At 41.9% G+C, this 15851-nt stretch overlaps 1 protein-coding gene and 1 long non-coding RNA gene across 4 annotated transcripts in view; one reads left to right on the forward strand and one right to left on the reverse strand.

The window, feature by feature from the left end:
• Window positions 1-8500, reverse strand: part of PPP2R3B (protein phosphatase 2 regulatory subunit B''beta) — a 53504-nt gene extending 45004 nt beyond the window's left edge. The window contains exons 1-2 of one of the 3 annotated variants that reach the window (XM_042788728.1): window positions 8470-8500; window positions 6458-6908 (exon numbers count right to left, since the gene is read on the reverse strand). In XM_042788728.1, the coding sequence (XP_042644662.1) occupies window positions 6458-6805 (348 nt within the window). In that variant the 5' untranslated portion in view covers window positions 6806-6908; window positions 8470-8500. The other 2 variants (XM_032996568.2, XM_032996567.2) reach the window with 2 other exon arrangements.
• A 26-nt stretch (window positions 8501-8526) lies between these two features.
• LOC116962550 overlaps window positions 8527-15851 on the forward strand; it is a 35161-nt gene continuing 27836 nt past the window's right edge. The window contains exon 1 of the long non-coding RNA XR_004407645.2: window positions 8527-8604. This is a non-coding gene — a long non-coding RNA (uncharacterized LOC116962550). The remainder of the gene's footprint in view (window positions 8605-15851) is intronic.

A 15851-nucleotide genomic window follows, 5' to 3' on the forward strand; every position in this document is an offset into this window, starting at 1 on the left:
CTCCTGATTTGGCAAATTCTAAAATTAGATTGAGTCAAGCCATTTCCTAAGCTCTACAAGCCTTGTTTTGTCAAGATAACATCAAGAAGTCCAATCAAACCTTTTTCATGGTGGGAACTTCTACAACTCCATTTTATAGATATCTTGCAACGTTTCCCACGTCACCCAATCATAAGGTCTCCATGCATTCTCCCTGCATATAGATTTTGTGAAAGCCTCCTTGTAGTCCTCCAACTCATTTTATCTCATTTGTGGCCTGAAATCCACCAAAATTTCTAGTAAGATCTGGATGAAACAAATATGTAAAGCTGGTTCCATATGAAATGAAACTAAGCACTATGCACAAGGTTATTTAAGCACATATGCCAACAGCCCTAAGAGTCCATTATCCCTGCAAGTACCTAGGGTCAAGAAAGGGTACATGGGTGGCTCTACAGTTTCTAGCTATTTTTAATATAGACTGGTGATTGCATAGTGATTGCTACGCAAAAGAGGCAACATCTAACAAAGTACCAGAACATGCTTTTAAAACCATCTCTTGATCACTGGTTAGCTTTCTATGGACCCATTTTAAGTTGTATTCTGTGAACAACAGATACAAACTAATCTATTCTACCAAGACATTAGTACCATCTGGTTAACTTCAAGACAAGAACATCACACTAATCCAACCCAAGAAGAAAGGAGTTATTTACATATTATGCCACAGTTAGAACACTAAATTTAGTAATCATTTGTTGTGGATTGCAGAAAACAACAAGAACGCTTAACTGGTAGCTTATTGGATCAATGCATCTACTTTGGTTGCCTTTCATTGAATTCTTCAAGACAGTTGTGTGTAGAAAGCCTCTAAATTTGCAAGACAGCCATATGATATTACCATTGGTACTCTATGTATTTTTCTCATAACAATGCTTGCTGAAAAATTCTGTGCAGTCATTGAACAGGCCTATCAGTGGACAAGCTAGTTCACTGGATGAACGACATTAATCATTTTGTACTGAAGTAAGCCCATGCAAACTTTTGGCCTCAAGCTTATTTCTTGCTGATGGAGTAAGTGTAGGGCATATGGAGAGGCTCTCAAAAATACAGGATGGGTTCTCAAGCATTGCTGAAGGAAAAAAAAAGAGAGCTATCTCCTCTGTATCGATATCTAATTTCCTCCTAGACTGACCACCTGTTGAAAGAATGAACTGTTTAAATGACTGATGTAAAGCTATAATTAAGCTTAAATGTTTTGAAAGACTGGGCAGAGAGAAGCAACTGGAAGTAAGTAATCATCTCCTACATCTACAAACTTTTTTGGTTTGCTTTTAAGTGACAGTTACTCACACAGAAGAGAGTGCCTGTGATTAATAAATTTCACCCAAACATTTGAATTTGTCCTGTGTCAGGATTCAGGTAATTTTTAAATGTGAAGAAAGCCATGTATAGGTCTGACCTCAATTTTTCAGCACTAGAAATGCCTAAACCTCTTAAGACTGGATGCAACATATAAAAAGTATTTATGAGTTTCCAGTAGGACAGAAATATCTTCTCTTTCAAGTGCAACTGCCACGGTGAAAGAGGACAAAAGATCACTATTTCTTCTAACAAAGCACAACGTGTAAACAGAATTTTTACTACTGCTAAGAAAAGTGTAACGTTTATATTCCAGGGTACAAGATGCAGTTAGAATAAGGAGCACAACCAAAAAGCTACAATGGAGAGTAACTTTCAGTTTCTCATTTATACATAAAATGAATAGTTGGTTCTCTAATCTGAAAAACGATTCTTCTATTTGAAGATATTCAGTACAGCAAAGCTGAAGAATAACAACACAACATACTACCAGTGCTGCTTGTTCTGACTACTATTATTTCGCCACACTTGAAACTAATAATGATTTTCTAGGAACACCTATAGCTGCACTCTTCCAGACCTTAATATGAGCTTCTGGCTGCCCTTCCTTTGCTGGCACCATAGAAAGAGCCTTACTGCGAACACGTTAGTGCTGACATCTGTCATAGTGGCCTGTTATCATCATAAAAGTACATCAGTTTGATACCAGGTTATTTACAGTCTGCCTTTAAATCACGGGCTTGAGTTGGAAGCCAAGTCCACCATCCTCCCCACTTAGTGATGGGACATGGCACTATTAACATTAGCTTTGCATAATACCGAGTTAGGGAGCGTATGTGCTAGACCACACTCAGTCCTGCACATTGCAGGCTGGTGTGCCGGAAAATGCTAATACAGCTTACGTAACCCAGACTTAGTAGTTAGCATTGCTTCTAGCATTAAGGCATATTTGGTAGCATTTCAGATGCAGACAGCACCTAAGACTAAGCACTTGAAATGTCAAGGCCAACACCAAAGCTTAAAAACTAGTTGTGAAAAGCTGTCAGGATTCAAACTGTCATTCTTCTTACTTTTCTCATGTTTTATGAACATCATTTCTCTCCTTGCTAGTAGAAGGTTGTCCTGGTTTGGGCAACCGAAAGGTGGTCCCCCCAAAAACCTACAGCACACCTGTAGAACACAGAAATAGTCCACCATTGGTCTAGTGGATAGAGGTATAAGCCTAGCTACCCTTTGACTCCACTCCTCAGAAGAACTTATTTGATTCAAGAAGCAAGTGCTACTACGCTCAAACTTCTGACAACGTTAAAAGGTTTCATTCTAGTTTCCCTTTAGACTAAAATGGATTGTAGTAATACTACTCCATTTGAGTCAACTAACTGGTAACAAAAATTTGGGAAGGATGTTAGTGGTGATAAAAAGATATGCAGCAATACAGTAAAGTAGTAAAAAAATTACAAATTACAGAAGTACAGGACAATGAATTTTGATAACTGTAATGGGGTAACAAGCAGGAACAGTATGCTTATCAAGCAAGGGATATTCAGAAAGCAATACAAGAAGTACCTTTGTATCAAAGGTTGACCCTGCAGAGAAACGGAAAATAACTTTGAAGTACTTCAGATCATATCACATTCTCTCTGCACCACCACCCCCCAAAATGCCCATAGGGAATTCTGTGAATTGTTTCCCCAGATGCCTTGCACACCAGCTGGTTAGGATTAAACATCTTGCCTGCGGCACCTTTTAAAAGCCTTGAGGCCTGGCATTTTTGACAATGTGATGAACAGTGTACAACTGTGTATACTCCATATGTTTAAGATAATCTAGAGTGCCAGAAACACTGTTAAATGCATGTACAGTAGTGATAAGGGTTAGAAGAAAGCTACAAGAGCTATTCTTCAAGTTTGAAAGTTACAGCTCTAGAATTTCCTTTCTTTACAACAATATAGTCATAAAATATTCACGACTTAAGTGCTGAGATTTTCCTGTGCCTCTGATTTTCTGTCATTTTAATACTTTTAGTACATACAAATCACAAGCCTACTTGCAGAATACTAAGTGCTAGCAAGCACTTCACATCACATAACAAAGATGACCAGAACTTTGCAATTACAGTGTTTGTACAATGGATGAAGTCAGACAGCAACCTCACTGTTATATGACAATGTGCATGTGGACTAAGCCATCAGTTTATTCTGAATTAGTGTTATTCTAGAACCTGGCTTTAAGAGCACCATCCAGACCAACAAACTCCCATTGGAAGCTCCTCAGTTTTGTTTAACATAAAGACCACACCGGTTCTTTCATTATCTGAGAACGTACTTTGGACAGACCTTGAAAGACAACAAATTCTCCTCTGACGAGACATTAGTGTTTCACCAAAAACATGTGGCAACTTCTGAATTTCAGATAAAAATACAACCCTCTTCAAGTACAACCTAACCTCTGAAAAAAGATCTCCTTGAATACAACAGCTGTCAGCCACAGTACTTTTAATGATGCTTAAGAGTTACCATCAGAACACCAATTTGTTTTGCTCATGCACTGCTGTTTAAGGTGTTAAATATCTAATTAGTTTCAAGACCAGTGTTCCAAGAACGCTCCCCATTCTGCAAAACATGTTTTTCTAACAAGTACAGAAACCTGCAGTATGAAAAGCTGGTTTCCTACACATTCATACTTGCTATCTAGTAATAACCTGAGGATGGCAGTTTTCTGTTATCAGTTTTACTGTTTGGTGTGCTTCAAAGAAGTTGCCAGAACACTGTAGGAAACGGGAAAAGGTGTACAGCAACCTTACCCATAATCAAATGCAGTGATTCAGCTCAGTGATACTGAAAATGTAGCCTGCCAAAATGAGTTTACTGCTTGTATGCTGCATTATCATAATTCCTGGATACAAAAAAGGAAAAGTTTAATAAGACGATGCCTAAATTGACTTATGTAGTCCTAAAAGAAATAATTCTCCAGCTCTTTATGGCTGGATGTAAAAGCCCTTTCCTAATATCACCCTCAGGCACACAGAGTTAAGCACATTAACTTTTACCATTTTCTAGGACTGCTATTTAGAACTTAAATTTGTATTACTGGCCCTACAGTACAAGCTTCCTTTTTAAAAAAGCTCTCTAACATTTTCTTCCATTTATAGAAATGAGACGAGAACCTCAAACTTGAATGAGGTAGGTAAAACGATTGTCTCTCAATTTGTGAGCCATGATTAAGTGCACAAAACCAGATGTGTTACTTTTGACACTGCAGCAGGCAGTTTACGGATGCACGAGCAGGAGAAGTGGTGTATCTTGCTTTCTATGAGAAAATACTCTGTCAAGTTGTCAAGCTAGATTGGAAAATTAGTATTTATGAAATCAAAACAACACCAGATTATATGTTTTAGTGTAAAACAGCAGTCATGTTATTACTCCTGGGTGTCAAAAGGTAAGTGCATACATTCAATATACAGCAATAACAGACAAGTAGTAACCGATACCCTTAAACATCCTCAGCTCTAACCTCCCCACCCTCACCAACCTGAGCAGGCTTCCCTGGGACACCAGGAGGTTTGGCCAGTGCATTGAGTTAGAGACCAAAATATTTAGAATGATTGGGAGTCATGACCACTTATATCTTACCAGTATTATTAAATGATATGATTTTGTAGTCCTATAGCAGAAACGGCATGTCTCTTAACAATTCCTTTGGTATAAGGCAGATCATATATGCAATGCTTAGTTTTGTCACATAAGCACATGGTTTTCTATCTTTTTTTTTTTTTTTTTTTAAACACCAATTTATGAAAGAGTTCTAGAAATTAGATTGAACTGAACTGCAAGTTGGAAAAAAAAAAAAAAAAAAATCTCAGGTTGTGGACCCGGCTGTCATTCTTGCAAAGAGGGCATTGTTTATTATAAATCAAGACCTCCTTAGAAATGAAGCATTGAGCGTACCATGCAGTACCAAAACAATTACTTTGTTAATATGCAGATTCAGTGGACCCAAATTTGAGTCTTGTACTAACAATAGTGCCTGGTATCATTAGACAAAGGAATATTTGCAGTCAAGGCTGTATGTTATAAAAATAACAGTGAGAACACACACAGGGACTATCCATAGGGATTTATCCACAATTAAATTGCATTTAATAGTGGAAGGGCCTGTTACTGAAACTGTGGCATCTGAAGCATCAACACCTGGTTTGGGTTACTTCTGGCAAAAGTAAGTTAAGCCATAGGTATCCAGCAACTGTGAACTATTTAGTAAACTAAATAACTTTTGTAAACTAACACATTCAAAGAAAAAAACCTAGCATTCTATCAATATAAACTGTGAGATGTATTTTACAAATGACACCTGGATAGCCATGGATATCTGACCTATGTATCCAGGTTTTGGCTTTTACAATTATTTATCTTTCATTCTCTGACTCTAAATATGGGCCCTTCCCCACGCTGGGCACTGCTCAGTGGACACAAGGACATTATTGAAAACTGCTCTTTTATTATAAGGCTATTCCTAGCTTTTCCACAACTTCTAGTTTGTTCATGCCTGTTAAGAAATGCAAGAATACAGATACTAGCTCTGACGTTATTGCATAGTCAAGGCACTATTTCAGAAAACAAGAACCACTTGTTTTGACTTTTCCTTATCTATGCTGCACACACCGAAGCAAACATAACATGTAAATTAGTTGCAACACATCACTATTGTACAATGTTTGACATTATAGCTCAAAACCAGGGTAGATATACCAAATCTAATCAGCTGCACTGGAGATGGAATTTTTAAGATGCTTTCCACTCTGCAGTTTTAAAGCACAAGGGCAATATTGCTCTTGACAGAAAAATTATTGGAAGTAGAAAACAATTCATCTTTCATATTCTATTAGGCATGCACGGCTTATAAGAAGCGAGAGCTGCAAGGAGCCAAGACACTCTTGGAAGTTCTGGCCACCTAGCCATGAATGCTAACAGCACACAAACATTGACATTTTATGTTCAGTGCTGCTGCTTCACTCTACTTCGGGGAAGCTAATTACTTGCACAATTTGCCAGTACCATAAACACAGAATTAATTTCCATTCAAACAAATAGGTCTAATAAGTAAGAAACAAACTTACTACTCTGGTTCCTGAGGATCGACGTGTTGCTCTAACATTAGAAATGTTCCTTTGGCTGGCAGGAGTTGCCAATGGAAGAGTAGTAGAAAGTTGAAGAGGACTTAAAGACATCAAAGGCAGTCTGGTATCTGCTAATATGCATTGCGTGGAATTGGAATTTTTATTAGCAAACCTCTCATTTTTACCATTTCCTGAATGTCCGTTACCAATCTCTGTTTTCTCCTCATTCTTGATTCTTCTCAAACAGTCCTTTAGTGTCAGCTGAGTTCCAGGCTGACTCAACCAGCACAAAAAGAGTTCATCCACTTTCATTTTCAGTACAGGTTGCAAAACTTTCCCAGGTGACATTTTCTACAGATTTCCCTTTTTGTTGGATCAGATTCAAAATAAAGGTTTGACAATCATCTACTTGTTTCACTTGACTTTCAGTGTTTCACAGACTCCAGGGCTCCTGGTAAGAAAACCACTATTATTTAATGTTACAATTTTAACAAACTGCTGATATTTATACCCTCAAGATACCAATAGGTGCTGTGAGATACAGGCTAACACATGACTACAACATTTTGTGAGGTGTAAGCCATTCATCAGAGTCAAACCCTGAGGATAAGTTCTTTTTAAAGCACACTGTGTAAATGATGGAGACTGGAGAGAAAGCAACTGAACTCAGACTTTCTCAAAGAACTATCTAACAAACGTTCTCTGAGAACATGTGTTAAAACCCACATATATTATGACAAATAAAATACTTATAATCAAACCTGCTAAGAACAAAATGTCTAAGCAGTTTATGCAAAGCCATGGTGATAGTACAACTAAGATTTAAGAAGCAAGCCTTTCAGTCAGGGTATTTAGAGCTAAGACTAAAGGCTCAATGTTCATTCAGAAGTCTGTGCTTCTCATTTAAAAATCTTGCACTGCATATTGCAGCCCAGGATGCATTCCCATATGAGTGATGCCCAGATGAAATCCCACAGATCTTCCCTCACTCTTTGATTTGCCTGTCCACTTGGTATCACAGAGTCATTTGATACTTTAAGAATTGATCTATTTGACATTCACTTCTAGAGGTTTTTTTAAAGCCAATGTGAAACCCAGCGTGACTCAGGAATTAGGATGGTATGATTTCAGGTTCAGTTCCTCACCTGAAACAAAGAAAATATATATTTTTTTTTTTTTAGAAAGCCAGAGGAATGAACCTAAATAATGAGAACAACGCACAAAGTACTGTTGTTACCTCCGCAATCAAATTACTTGCTGATCTGGTACAGTTTATCTAAACCTGAAGCTTCCTCCCATTTTTTTTTTTTTTTAAGCCTTTATCAATATTTGATCCGTATGTAGAAGGCAGCAAAGATATGCCAATACTTCGCTGGAGAAGCCTTAAAATAAGCACTTGAATTTGGAAACAAGCAACACCTGGCAAATTAACGTATTATTAAAATCAAAGCCCAGCCTTCATCCCACAGCAGAACCATAAACCTCCTAGTACCGCACCGGTTAAGCTTTCCAACCCTTTATGTTTAATAACTTAACAGCTAAGCTGTTCAGTCACGCTGCCTCGCTCGTTTTCCACACCAACGCCCGCAGGCCTCAGGCGGCCTGTGCCCGGGTTAGGAGGAGAGCGGTGCCGCCCATTCCCCCCGGGGGCCCAGCTGGCCGCCATGGCCGTTTAAAAAATGGCGGGCACCGAACAGGGCGTCGCAGCGACCGCCGCCGCTCCGGGGGGGGGGGGGGGGGGGGGGGGGGGGGGGCAGCAGTACCGCCCCGGGAGCGGAGGGACAACCGCCCCGGGAGCGGAGGGACAACCGCCCCGGGAGCGGAGGGACAACCGCCCCGGGAGCGGAGGGACAACCGCCCCGGGAGCGGAGGGACAACCGCCCCGGGAGCGGAGGGACAACCGCCCCCCCCCACAGCCGCTCTGAGGCGACGCGGCTTCGCGCCGGGCGAACGGCCCCAGGGAGGGCGCGAGCGGAGCGCGCCGCAAACGGACAACGGCCGCAACCACTCACCCGCGCGCCGCCGCGCCGCCCCGCCCCTCCCGCCGCTGCCTTCAAATCCGCGCCTCACTTCCGCCCCGCCCGCCGGCAGTATCGCGAGAGCTCGCCTCTTCCTCCCCGCCGGAGACGCGCCGGGCGGTCCCTATGGTAACGGGAAGACCGGGGGGGGGGGGGGGGGGGGAGCGGGCGTCACAGCGGAGGTTTCGGGCGGGTTTTCCCTCCCTCAACTCCCGTTTCCCATCAGCCTTTGCGCCGCGCCGCTCGGGGCGGTCGTTTGGGCGCACCCCCCCCAAAAATCTGAGGGGGAACCGGGCCGGTGCTCTGCGGGTCGGGCTGCTGAGGGGGGAGTGGGGGGGGGGGGGGGTTGCCGCGGCCCCCCAAGGGGCTCCCCGGTTCCGTGGCGTGTGCCGCGTTCACAGGTTGGGTGTGGCGGGGCCTCGGTGCCCGGCCCGCGGCTGCCGGGTGGCCTGAGGGGAGCTGGCAAAGGACGTGGGCTCACCTTTGCTGGGTCCGGCTGCTGAAAGGGAGCGCAAAACGCCGCTTCTGCGCGAGCAACTGGTGTCGTTGCCACTTGCGTTAAGGGATTACAAGTGGTAGGAGGGAAGGGGAAATGGAGGCAGTAGCAAATACCCCCCCTTATGAAGGGAACAGTGGGTGCCAGTCTGTTTCCAGCCCCTTTTTTTTTTTTGAGTAACACGCACTGGGAGCTTGGGCTGCCAGCCTTCACAGGCACTCTCTGAGGCTCCCTAGGTGCGCTTGTCCCAGGGCTGTTAGCTGAGCCTTGCCCCGTATAATTCTTTTCCACTATACTGTATTTTTCCTCACATGGCTGAACCTCACTTTCATTTGTTTTACATTCATCCCCTTCCTTCGCTGTGAGGGGCACTCCAGATTTATGACGGGTTGTTATCACAAATCCTTGGAATGTTGCTACCGTGAAACTGAGGCTGTACCACAGATTATACCGTTTGCATGTCACAGTGGTTTGAAGGGAAGACCTGGAAATGCCAACAAGATTAAAATAGGGTCAGTGAAGGAATGGGCTTGCTTTCTCATTTCTGGGGGCTTGGAGAGTAAACACTGAGAAGAGAAAGGGCTGAGGAGAAGCAAACGGCTAGATGACATGAGAGGTGTGGTGCAGTTCAGCACAGTTATGTTTTGATGAAGTATTATCATCTGGCACAAACCAGTGTTACTCTTGTAAGTACATCAGAGGGCTCTGACGTGCTGCTGTAGACACAACTATATTTTCACAAGCCTTAAAATGAGATTCTGCATTCAAGAAAACCCGTAGAGTATTGAAAGTTCTTGAGGGAGTCTCAACTTTTCGAAGCAGAGTAGTACTCTTGTTTCCTGACCATTGGTTGGTGAAGCTTAGAAAGTATGTTTTTAGAAACCAAAGTGGACAAAATGGCAGTATTTTAAACTGGAGTAAAGCATTCAACATAACACAGAGGAAGCAGATGTCAAAGTCTGGATAAATCTGTAAATATTATAGAAGTAGCTTTAATGCGGGGGAAAATAAAACAAAAACCCAGTGTTATGGATAGCAGTAAGATTTTTGGCCGAGAACTGAAGGGCTGAATTAAGAAGACTGATAGCAGAGCCACAGACATGGAACAAAGAGGACTTTTAAAACATTTTGAATGCCTTTGAAGCATTCCTTAGTGATGGTGTAGCCATCTGTTGATTGACATGTTGAAGACAGGTGGCAAGGAGGGGATCAGAGAGTGAGTTGACAGAGTTGTAGAGTTGGATATCATCTGCATAGAGATGATGCCCTTTGTTGAAACTGGCAATGAGATCTCCCAGAGGAGCAAGAGAAATAAGAAAAAAGAAAAAAAAAAAACTCAGAAATGCACACAGTCGCAGTATTCTCTCGTGTATGCTAGTGTATATTCAAAGCACTTCTAATTCTGACTTTATTAGAGTTTGTCATGATTAACGTTGGTATGAGAGGAATCAATTCCGTGTGTCTTCTGTTAAACAGAATGTGCTTTGGGGCATCATCACCAGGTCCTAATGATACGTGCAGTTGACAGGGATATTTTGCACATGTCTCGGGATGGATCAGGTCTACTCAGCAGTGTATCTACTGCTAGGGATGTGTGTTTGTAGAGATACTGGATCCCAAACTTGGCCAAAAGTGGAAAAAATACCCAAATTGAACCTTTTTGTTCAGATTTTCCAGCAAGAATTGGAACTGGTGGAAGAGTTCGAAATTCCTTTTTGACTGCTATTTCCATTTTCTTGTTGGCATGATAAGTACAGCAGATGTACCTTTCTTGTGTTGCTTTCTATGAATGGAAAACAGAAATCAAAAGAGAAATCTGTTCTAGTGTGTTACAATTTGTGAAGTGTATCTGTCTGGTTTAATAACGGGATCCTTTAAAAGTCTATTGAATAATTATTAAATATAAAAGCGTGCAATATGCAACTGATACCTGAAAGTTAAAGTGGTGGGGTCGCACTTAGCATTGTAAGGCATGCAGACTACACTAGGTAAGGCAGGGATCTGTTTAACAAGTGCAAGAAAGTAGTGTATTGGTGTAATTCGTACCAGTTAGTAATAGGAGTGCTTGGGCCTCACTATTCGGGTGCAGTGGAGTTAATATACCCACACGAGTACATCCACGTAGCACCGTACCTCCCTCCGTGTGGTGCGTGGAGGCACTAACCCCGGTGCACAGACTGAAGAGCCACACTGGCTTCCAGTTCTTGTTGGCTCTGTTGCCTACAGCTCGTTTCTGACCTTGTTTTACTGGTCTTGTCACATGAGATGTTATTAGCAGTACTGCCAACATACGCTAGTGGCTAAATACCAAAGTCCTTCTTTGCCTTTATTTGTCACTCTTACGGTGACACAGGGCAGTGGTGTTCATTGGGAATGTTCATGCTCCAAATCAGCATTTTGCAACAAGGGCTGGGCTTCTTCCCTGATAACCTTGGGTACGTACAACTTAGATGTATAGGTATGAAGGAGGTGTCTCCAGTCCCTCTGTACTTGGTGAGAGTAAAGCAGCATTTCTAAGGCCTGATTAATGTTACCCAGAGGTAGATGTCTGACCTGGGTCGGATGTATCATGACTTAAAAGTATCTGTTCCTCTCCACTAATTAATAAGATTCCCGAGTGGTATCAGGGATACACAACCCCATTTTAAAAGTCTAAAGTTAAGTAGGATAAATGTTTGCAGTATTACATTTACCTGGTTTCACAGGGCAGTGTTAGATACAGGCTCATCTAGTCTCAGAAGTAGAGTCGTCATCATTCCACAGAGAGTGAGGTTGAGGTGGAACACGTGCTTGAGATCAAAATCCAGTTCACTGCGGGATCTTTATGAGCCCTTCCTCTAGAGCTTTTCATATGCCTGTCATATAGGGAAGAGAACTACTGTACCTCCTTAGGATGTTGCTTTAAGGAGAATATTGCATTTTGATCAGGCTTCTTATAATGCTTTTGCTGACACATTTCACAAATTTCAAACCTTGGCATCTGAAGTTTGGTTTTAACCTATATATAAGCACTAAAATAACCGTGTCCTGATTTCCTCATGTGCTAACTTAGTTGGAAGCGAGTGTGCTGAATATCTCTGTCAAGCTGGTCACTTCTATTTAAGTTGCCTTAATTGAAAATTTTGGCCAGAAGGGCTCATTGAGGTTGCGCTGCCAAGGTGATATTCCTTGTAAACGTGCTTGTGGTGCGCAGTCAGACAGACATCAGGAGAGTATAATGTTGCTTTCCACTTAGTGAAAGATAAAATCTAGTTTTCTGTCACTCAGAAATTGCTAGTGCTTGTTTCAGGAGGCAATGGAGAGGACTTCGGGTGCCTTCCGCAGCCTCAAACTGAAGGGAAAGGCTAAGAAAATGGTAATAACTGGGAATCCCTTAAACTATGCACCTGTAGTGGCTAACCATGTCACTTCACCCTTTCTTGCAGCAGCTTACCAAAAACAGAGTTAGGATGGTGAACTGCAGGTCATATGGCCTCCAGAAGTAGCATCATATGCAGACAAAAAAATGTCAGCAATGCTGACTTAGTGCACGTGTTCGGCAGCCAGCAATGCTCTCAGAAGAGCCCGATAGTGAAACTTGAGGCTTGAATTTTCTCTGTCTCCTACCACTTTGGGGTGGAACACTGCAATAATATAGGATCTGGTTAACAGCTTGCTGATGCACAACTCCTTAAGAGCAAGTCAGGGGCATCATTACAAATTGCTTTGTAACTTGCCAGCTTCGGTCATGAGTGCAGGCATTTAAACACTCTGTACTTGCAGACACATTTTATTTCTTCCTTATCATACCGTGTAGGTAGACTAAGGTCTTGTTGCTGGCTATCTCTGGACTCGAGCAGTTTGTTTAATGTGGAAATGTTTAAATTTCTGCAAGGAAAAAAAAGAGAGTATAAGAGCAGGTGCATTACAAGCCAAAGAAGAAGATTGGTTCAGCAGTTGTTTGCCATCATGGTTTTAAATTAATTCCTACTGGATATCACTGCAGGGCTAGCAATGAACATTTCTTGTACATTTTACTGAATTACTATCAGTGTGTTGGGTTTTTTTCCACAGGGACCTTGGACTGGGCAATGTTTACAGCAGTCCAGATGTGAAGGCTGGTTCCTCATTAAGTCACCCTGATCTTCTAATCCCAGGTTCACATATTTCTAGTTCTGTATTTTATCCGATGGTTTTATCTAGCATTGTATCCAGGTCACATGGAGTTTATGGAAAACTGCTTGAAATGCAGTCTCTAGGGTGGTGTTTAACAAGGTGTGCATGAGGATGTTTATGGGGTGTGAGAATGGGAGTCTATTCATTCTCCACGTTGAGTGTTACTGAGCCCAGTTCTCTTCTAGCCTTGTCCTGGTGCAACCATTAAAAGGGAGAGGAGACTCTGAGCTATTGTATTCAGCAGCCTGCGGTGTCTGCCAGCTACTTGTCTGCTACCATACCATAAACCGTGCCGGGGTGCTTGGCTCCTGCATCTCCACCACCTGGCTAGGACCCATTCTGAGGAACCGAGACCCTAACTTGTTGTTTTGGGATAGAACACACGTTTCTCAGTGTTTCATCAGAGCAGTCTTCATTAGATTATCGAGAAGGCAGTGTAAAACAGATAGTGCCTGTGCTCTTTTTCTGCTTTGGCAGTTCTGAAGAAGTGTGAATCATGTAATGGGCAAGTATATTTTTATCACTTGGCAAGCAGTTTCTGAAATGATATGTGTATTTTGAGCGCACGGTCTTTGAATATCTGTGTACATACATAGATACATTAAATGGAAACTGCAGTAAAACACAGGTTTATGCTAGCTACTAGTGCTCTAATTAGTTCACCGAGCTAAAAATAATTAACGTAGTTAATCGTTGGATTACAACACAATGAGAAGCACACACCTAATAAATCACATTTTTTCATTATTATCTGTTAAGTATCTGGCTGCTCGAGTAATATTTTACAACTTTGGTTAAATTCACTTCATGCTCTTCAAAGCCAGTAGCAAAATTTCCAATGAATGGCATCAGACACCTATGCTCAGGGGGTTTTAATTCACCATTGCGTTACTCCAGTTCCAAGACCTGATCTGCAATTTGACAGCTATTTTAATTCAGCAAAACTAAAAGATTAACTATTTCTAAATTTATGAGCTAATTAGTACACTAATACAAACCACATTTATCATTTCCCTGAGTCTGCTTAATCCTTCTTCATTACAAAAGTCAGTTCAGATGTCCATAAAAGCTTACAGGAAAAAAAAAAAAAGAAAAGTATTTATTTTCATTTTCATTAGCGAAAAGTGAAAATTCCAAAAGATTTTGGGCAGACAGAGCCACATTCTTTTGCTCTCATTAAAGTCCTTTTAGTTACAGTAGTTAGAGGAGGAAAACACTGTGCAGCTCTAGGCATGTGTCTGCAAGGTTGCCAACACCAATAATTTTATCACAAGTTGAGTAAGATTTAGTGTTTTTCTTGCAAAGCTCCGCTCCAGAGTCCCATGATTATGAAATAATACTATCTTCCATTAAATGTGTAAGTTAAAAAGAGCCCTTGTGGTTGCAAAGAAAGTCTTGGAGATAGAAAATTAACGGCTCAACAATTCTCATTGAAAAAAGTGTAAGAGCAGCAGATGAATTTATTTAAAATCAAGATTTTAGAAGCAATCTCAGATTTTTGAGAAGTGTTTGTTAATCTAAATATTGTGTCAGTAGCAACACGAATTCCAGCAATATTGCTCTTCAGGTATTTCTGTGTAGGATCTGGTGCTGCATTCTTGTTCTTGTTATTCTTTTCCTACTCTAGAAACTTAAAGACACAAAAAACCCTACACGTTTTTGTGATTTAAATGCATCAGAGCCCTGAGACTTAGGGTTAAGAGTTGGTTACATATTTTAGATATTGGAGCCAGACAGCAATTCAGTCTAATAATGTGCATGTCTACTATTTCCTGAAAATTTGCTGGTACATGACCCCTTATGTGCATATGTGCGACCCTACAACAAACTCTCTTATGTGGTGCCAAAAAATGGCATTAGCTTCAGCTGCTTTATTAAATTGCTACCCAAGCTGGCTTACATTCACCGTGAACAAGACACGGCGTATCCGCAGCGAACGCGTGGTGTGCCAGCTAACGTGGGAGCCTCTGCTCCCCTCTGCGTTCGCCGGGGTTAGCGCACAGAGGAAGAACAAAAGCCCTTTGAATGCTGGGCCAGAGCGTTTTGCCCACTGTCACAGCGATGTTTGTCCCTCTTTCTGAAGAAGGCGCTTGAGGCCTACTACCAAATGGCTACCGTGAGCCAAGTTGCTCCTTTTAAGAGCCCCCAAGTCCCGCAGTTGTCAGTGACACAGCGTACCCAGCAGACAAGTAGTCTGGCTTTTCAGAAGCACTTATCAAATAGACTGCAGCTGTGATGGACTATACTGTTCCCAACTAAATATTCTGTCCCAGAGACAAGGTTAGAGAAATAGTCCCTGTGATTAATGTTTAGCTTTTAATATTATCAGCTGAAAAGAGAAATGAATGTGACAGCAGTCAGCAACTGCCAGGATACAGATGCAATACTGGACTGTTATGGAAATGAGAAAAGTGGAAGCCGAAAGAAGACAAAGCTTGCATAGTGTCTCACGTGATCCTGGGGAAAATAATTGAGGCTAAGGAATATAATTTGAATGTATGGGGAGCGTTCGCCGGGGGTTACAGTTATCTGGGTGATTCAGACTTCCCTGGGCTTGAGCTGGGTCCCTGATCCGAACCGCCCTCCAGGAGAGCCTGTTGGTATCCCTTGGTTGTGAAAGTTCCCCTGTGGGGCTTAGTGTCCACATGCTAATACGGCCTTTGGGAATAGTCCCCATGGTAACATGAAACCAGATGGCATTAGTATTTTAATGCTGGTCTTTCCG

This window comes from Tyto alba, unplaced genomic scaffold (assembly GCF_018691265.1).
Source record: "Tyto alba isolate M040663 unplaced genomic scaffold, T.alba_DEE_v4.0 Super-Scaffold_14, whole genome shotgun sequence".
Classification (NCBI taxonomy): domain Eukaryota; kingdom Metazoa; phylum Chordata; class Aves; order Strigiformes; family Tytonidae; genus Tyto; species Tyto alba.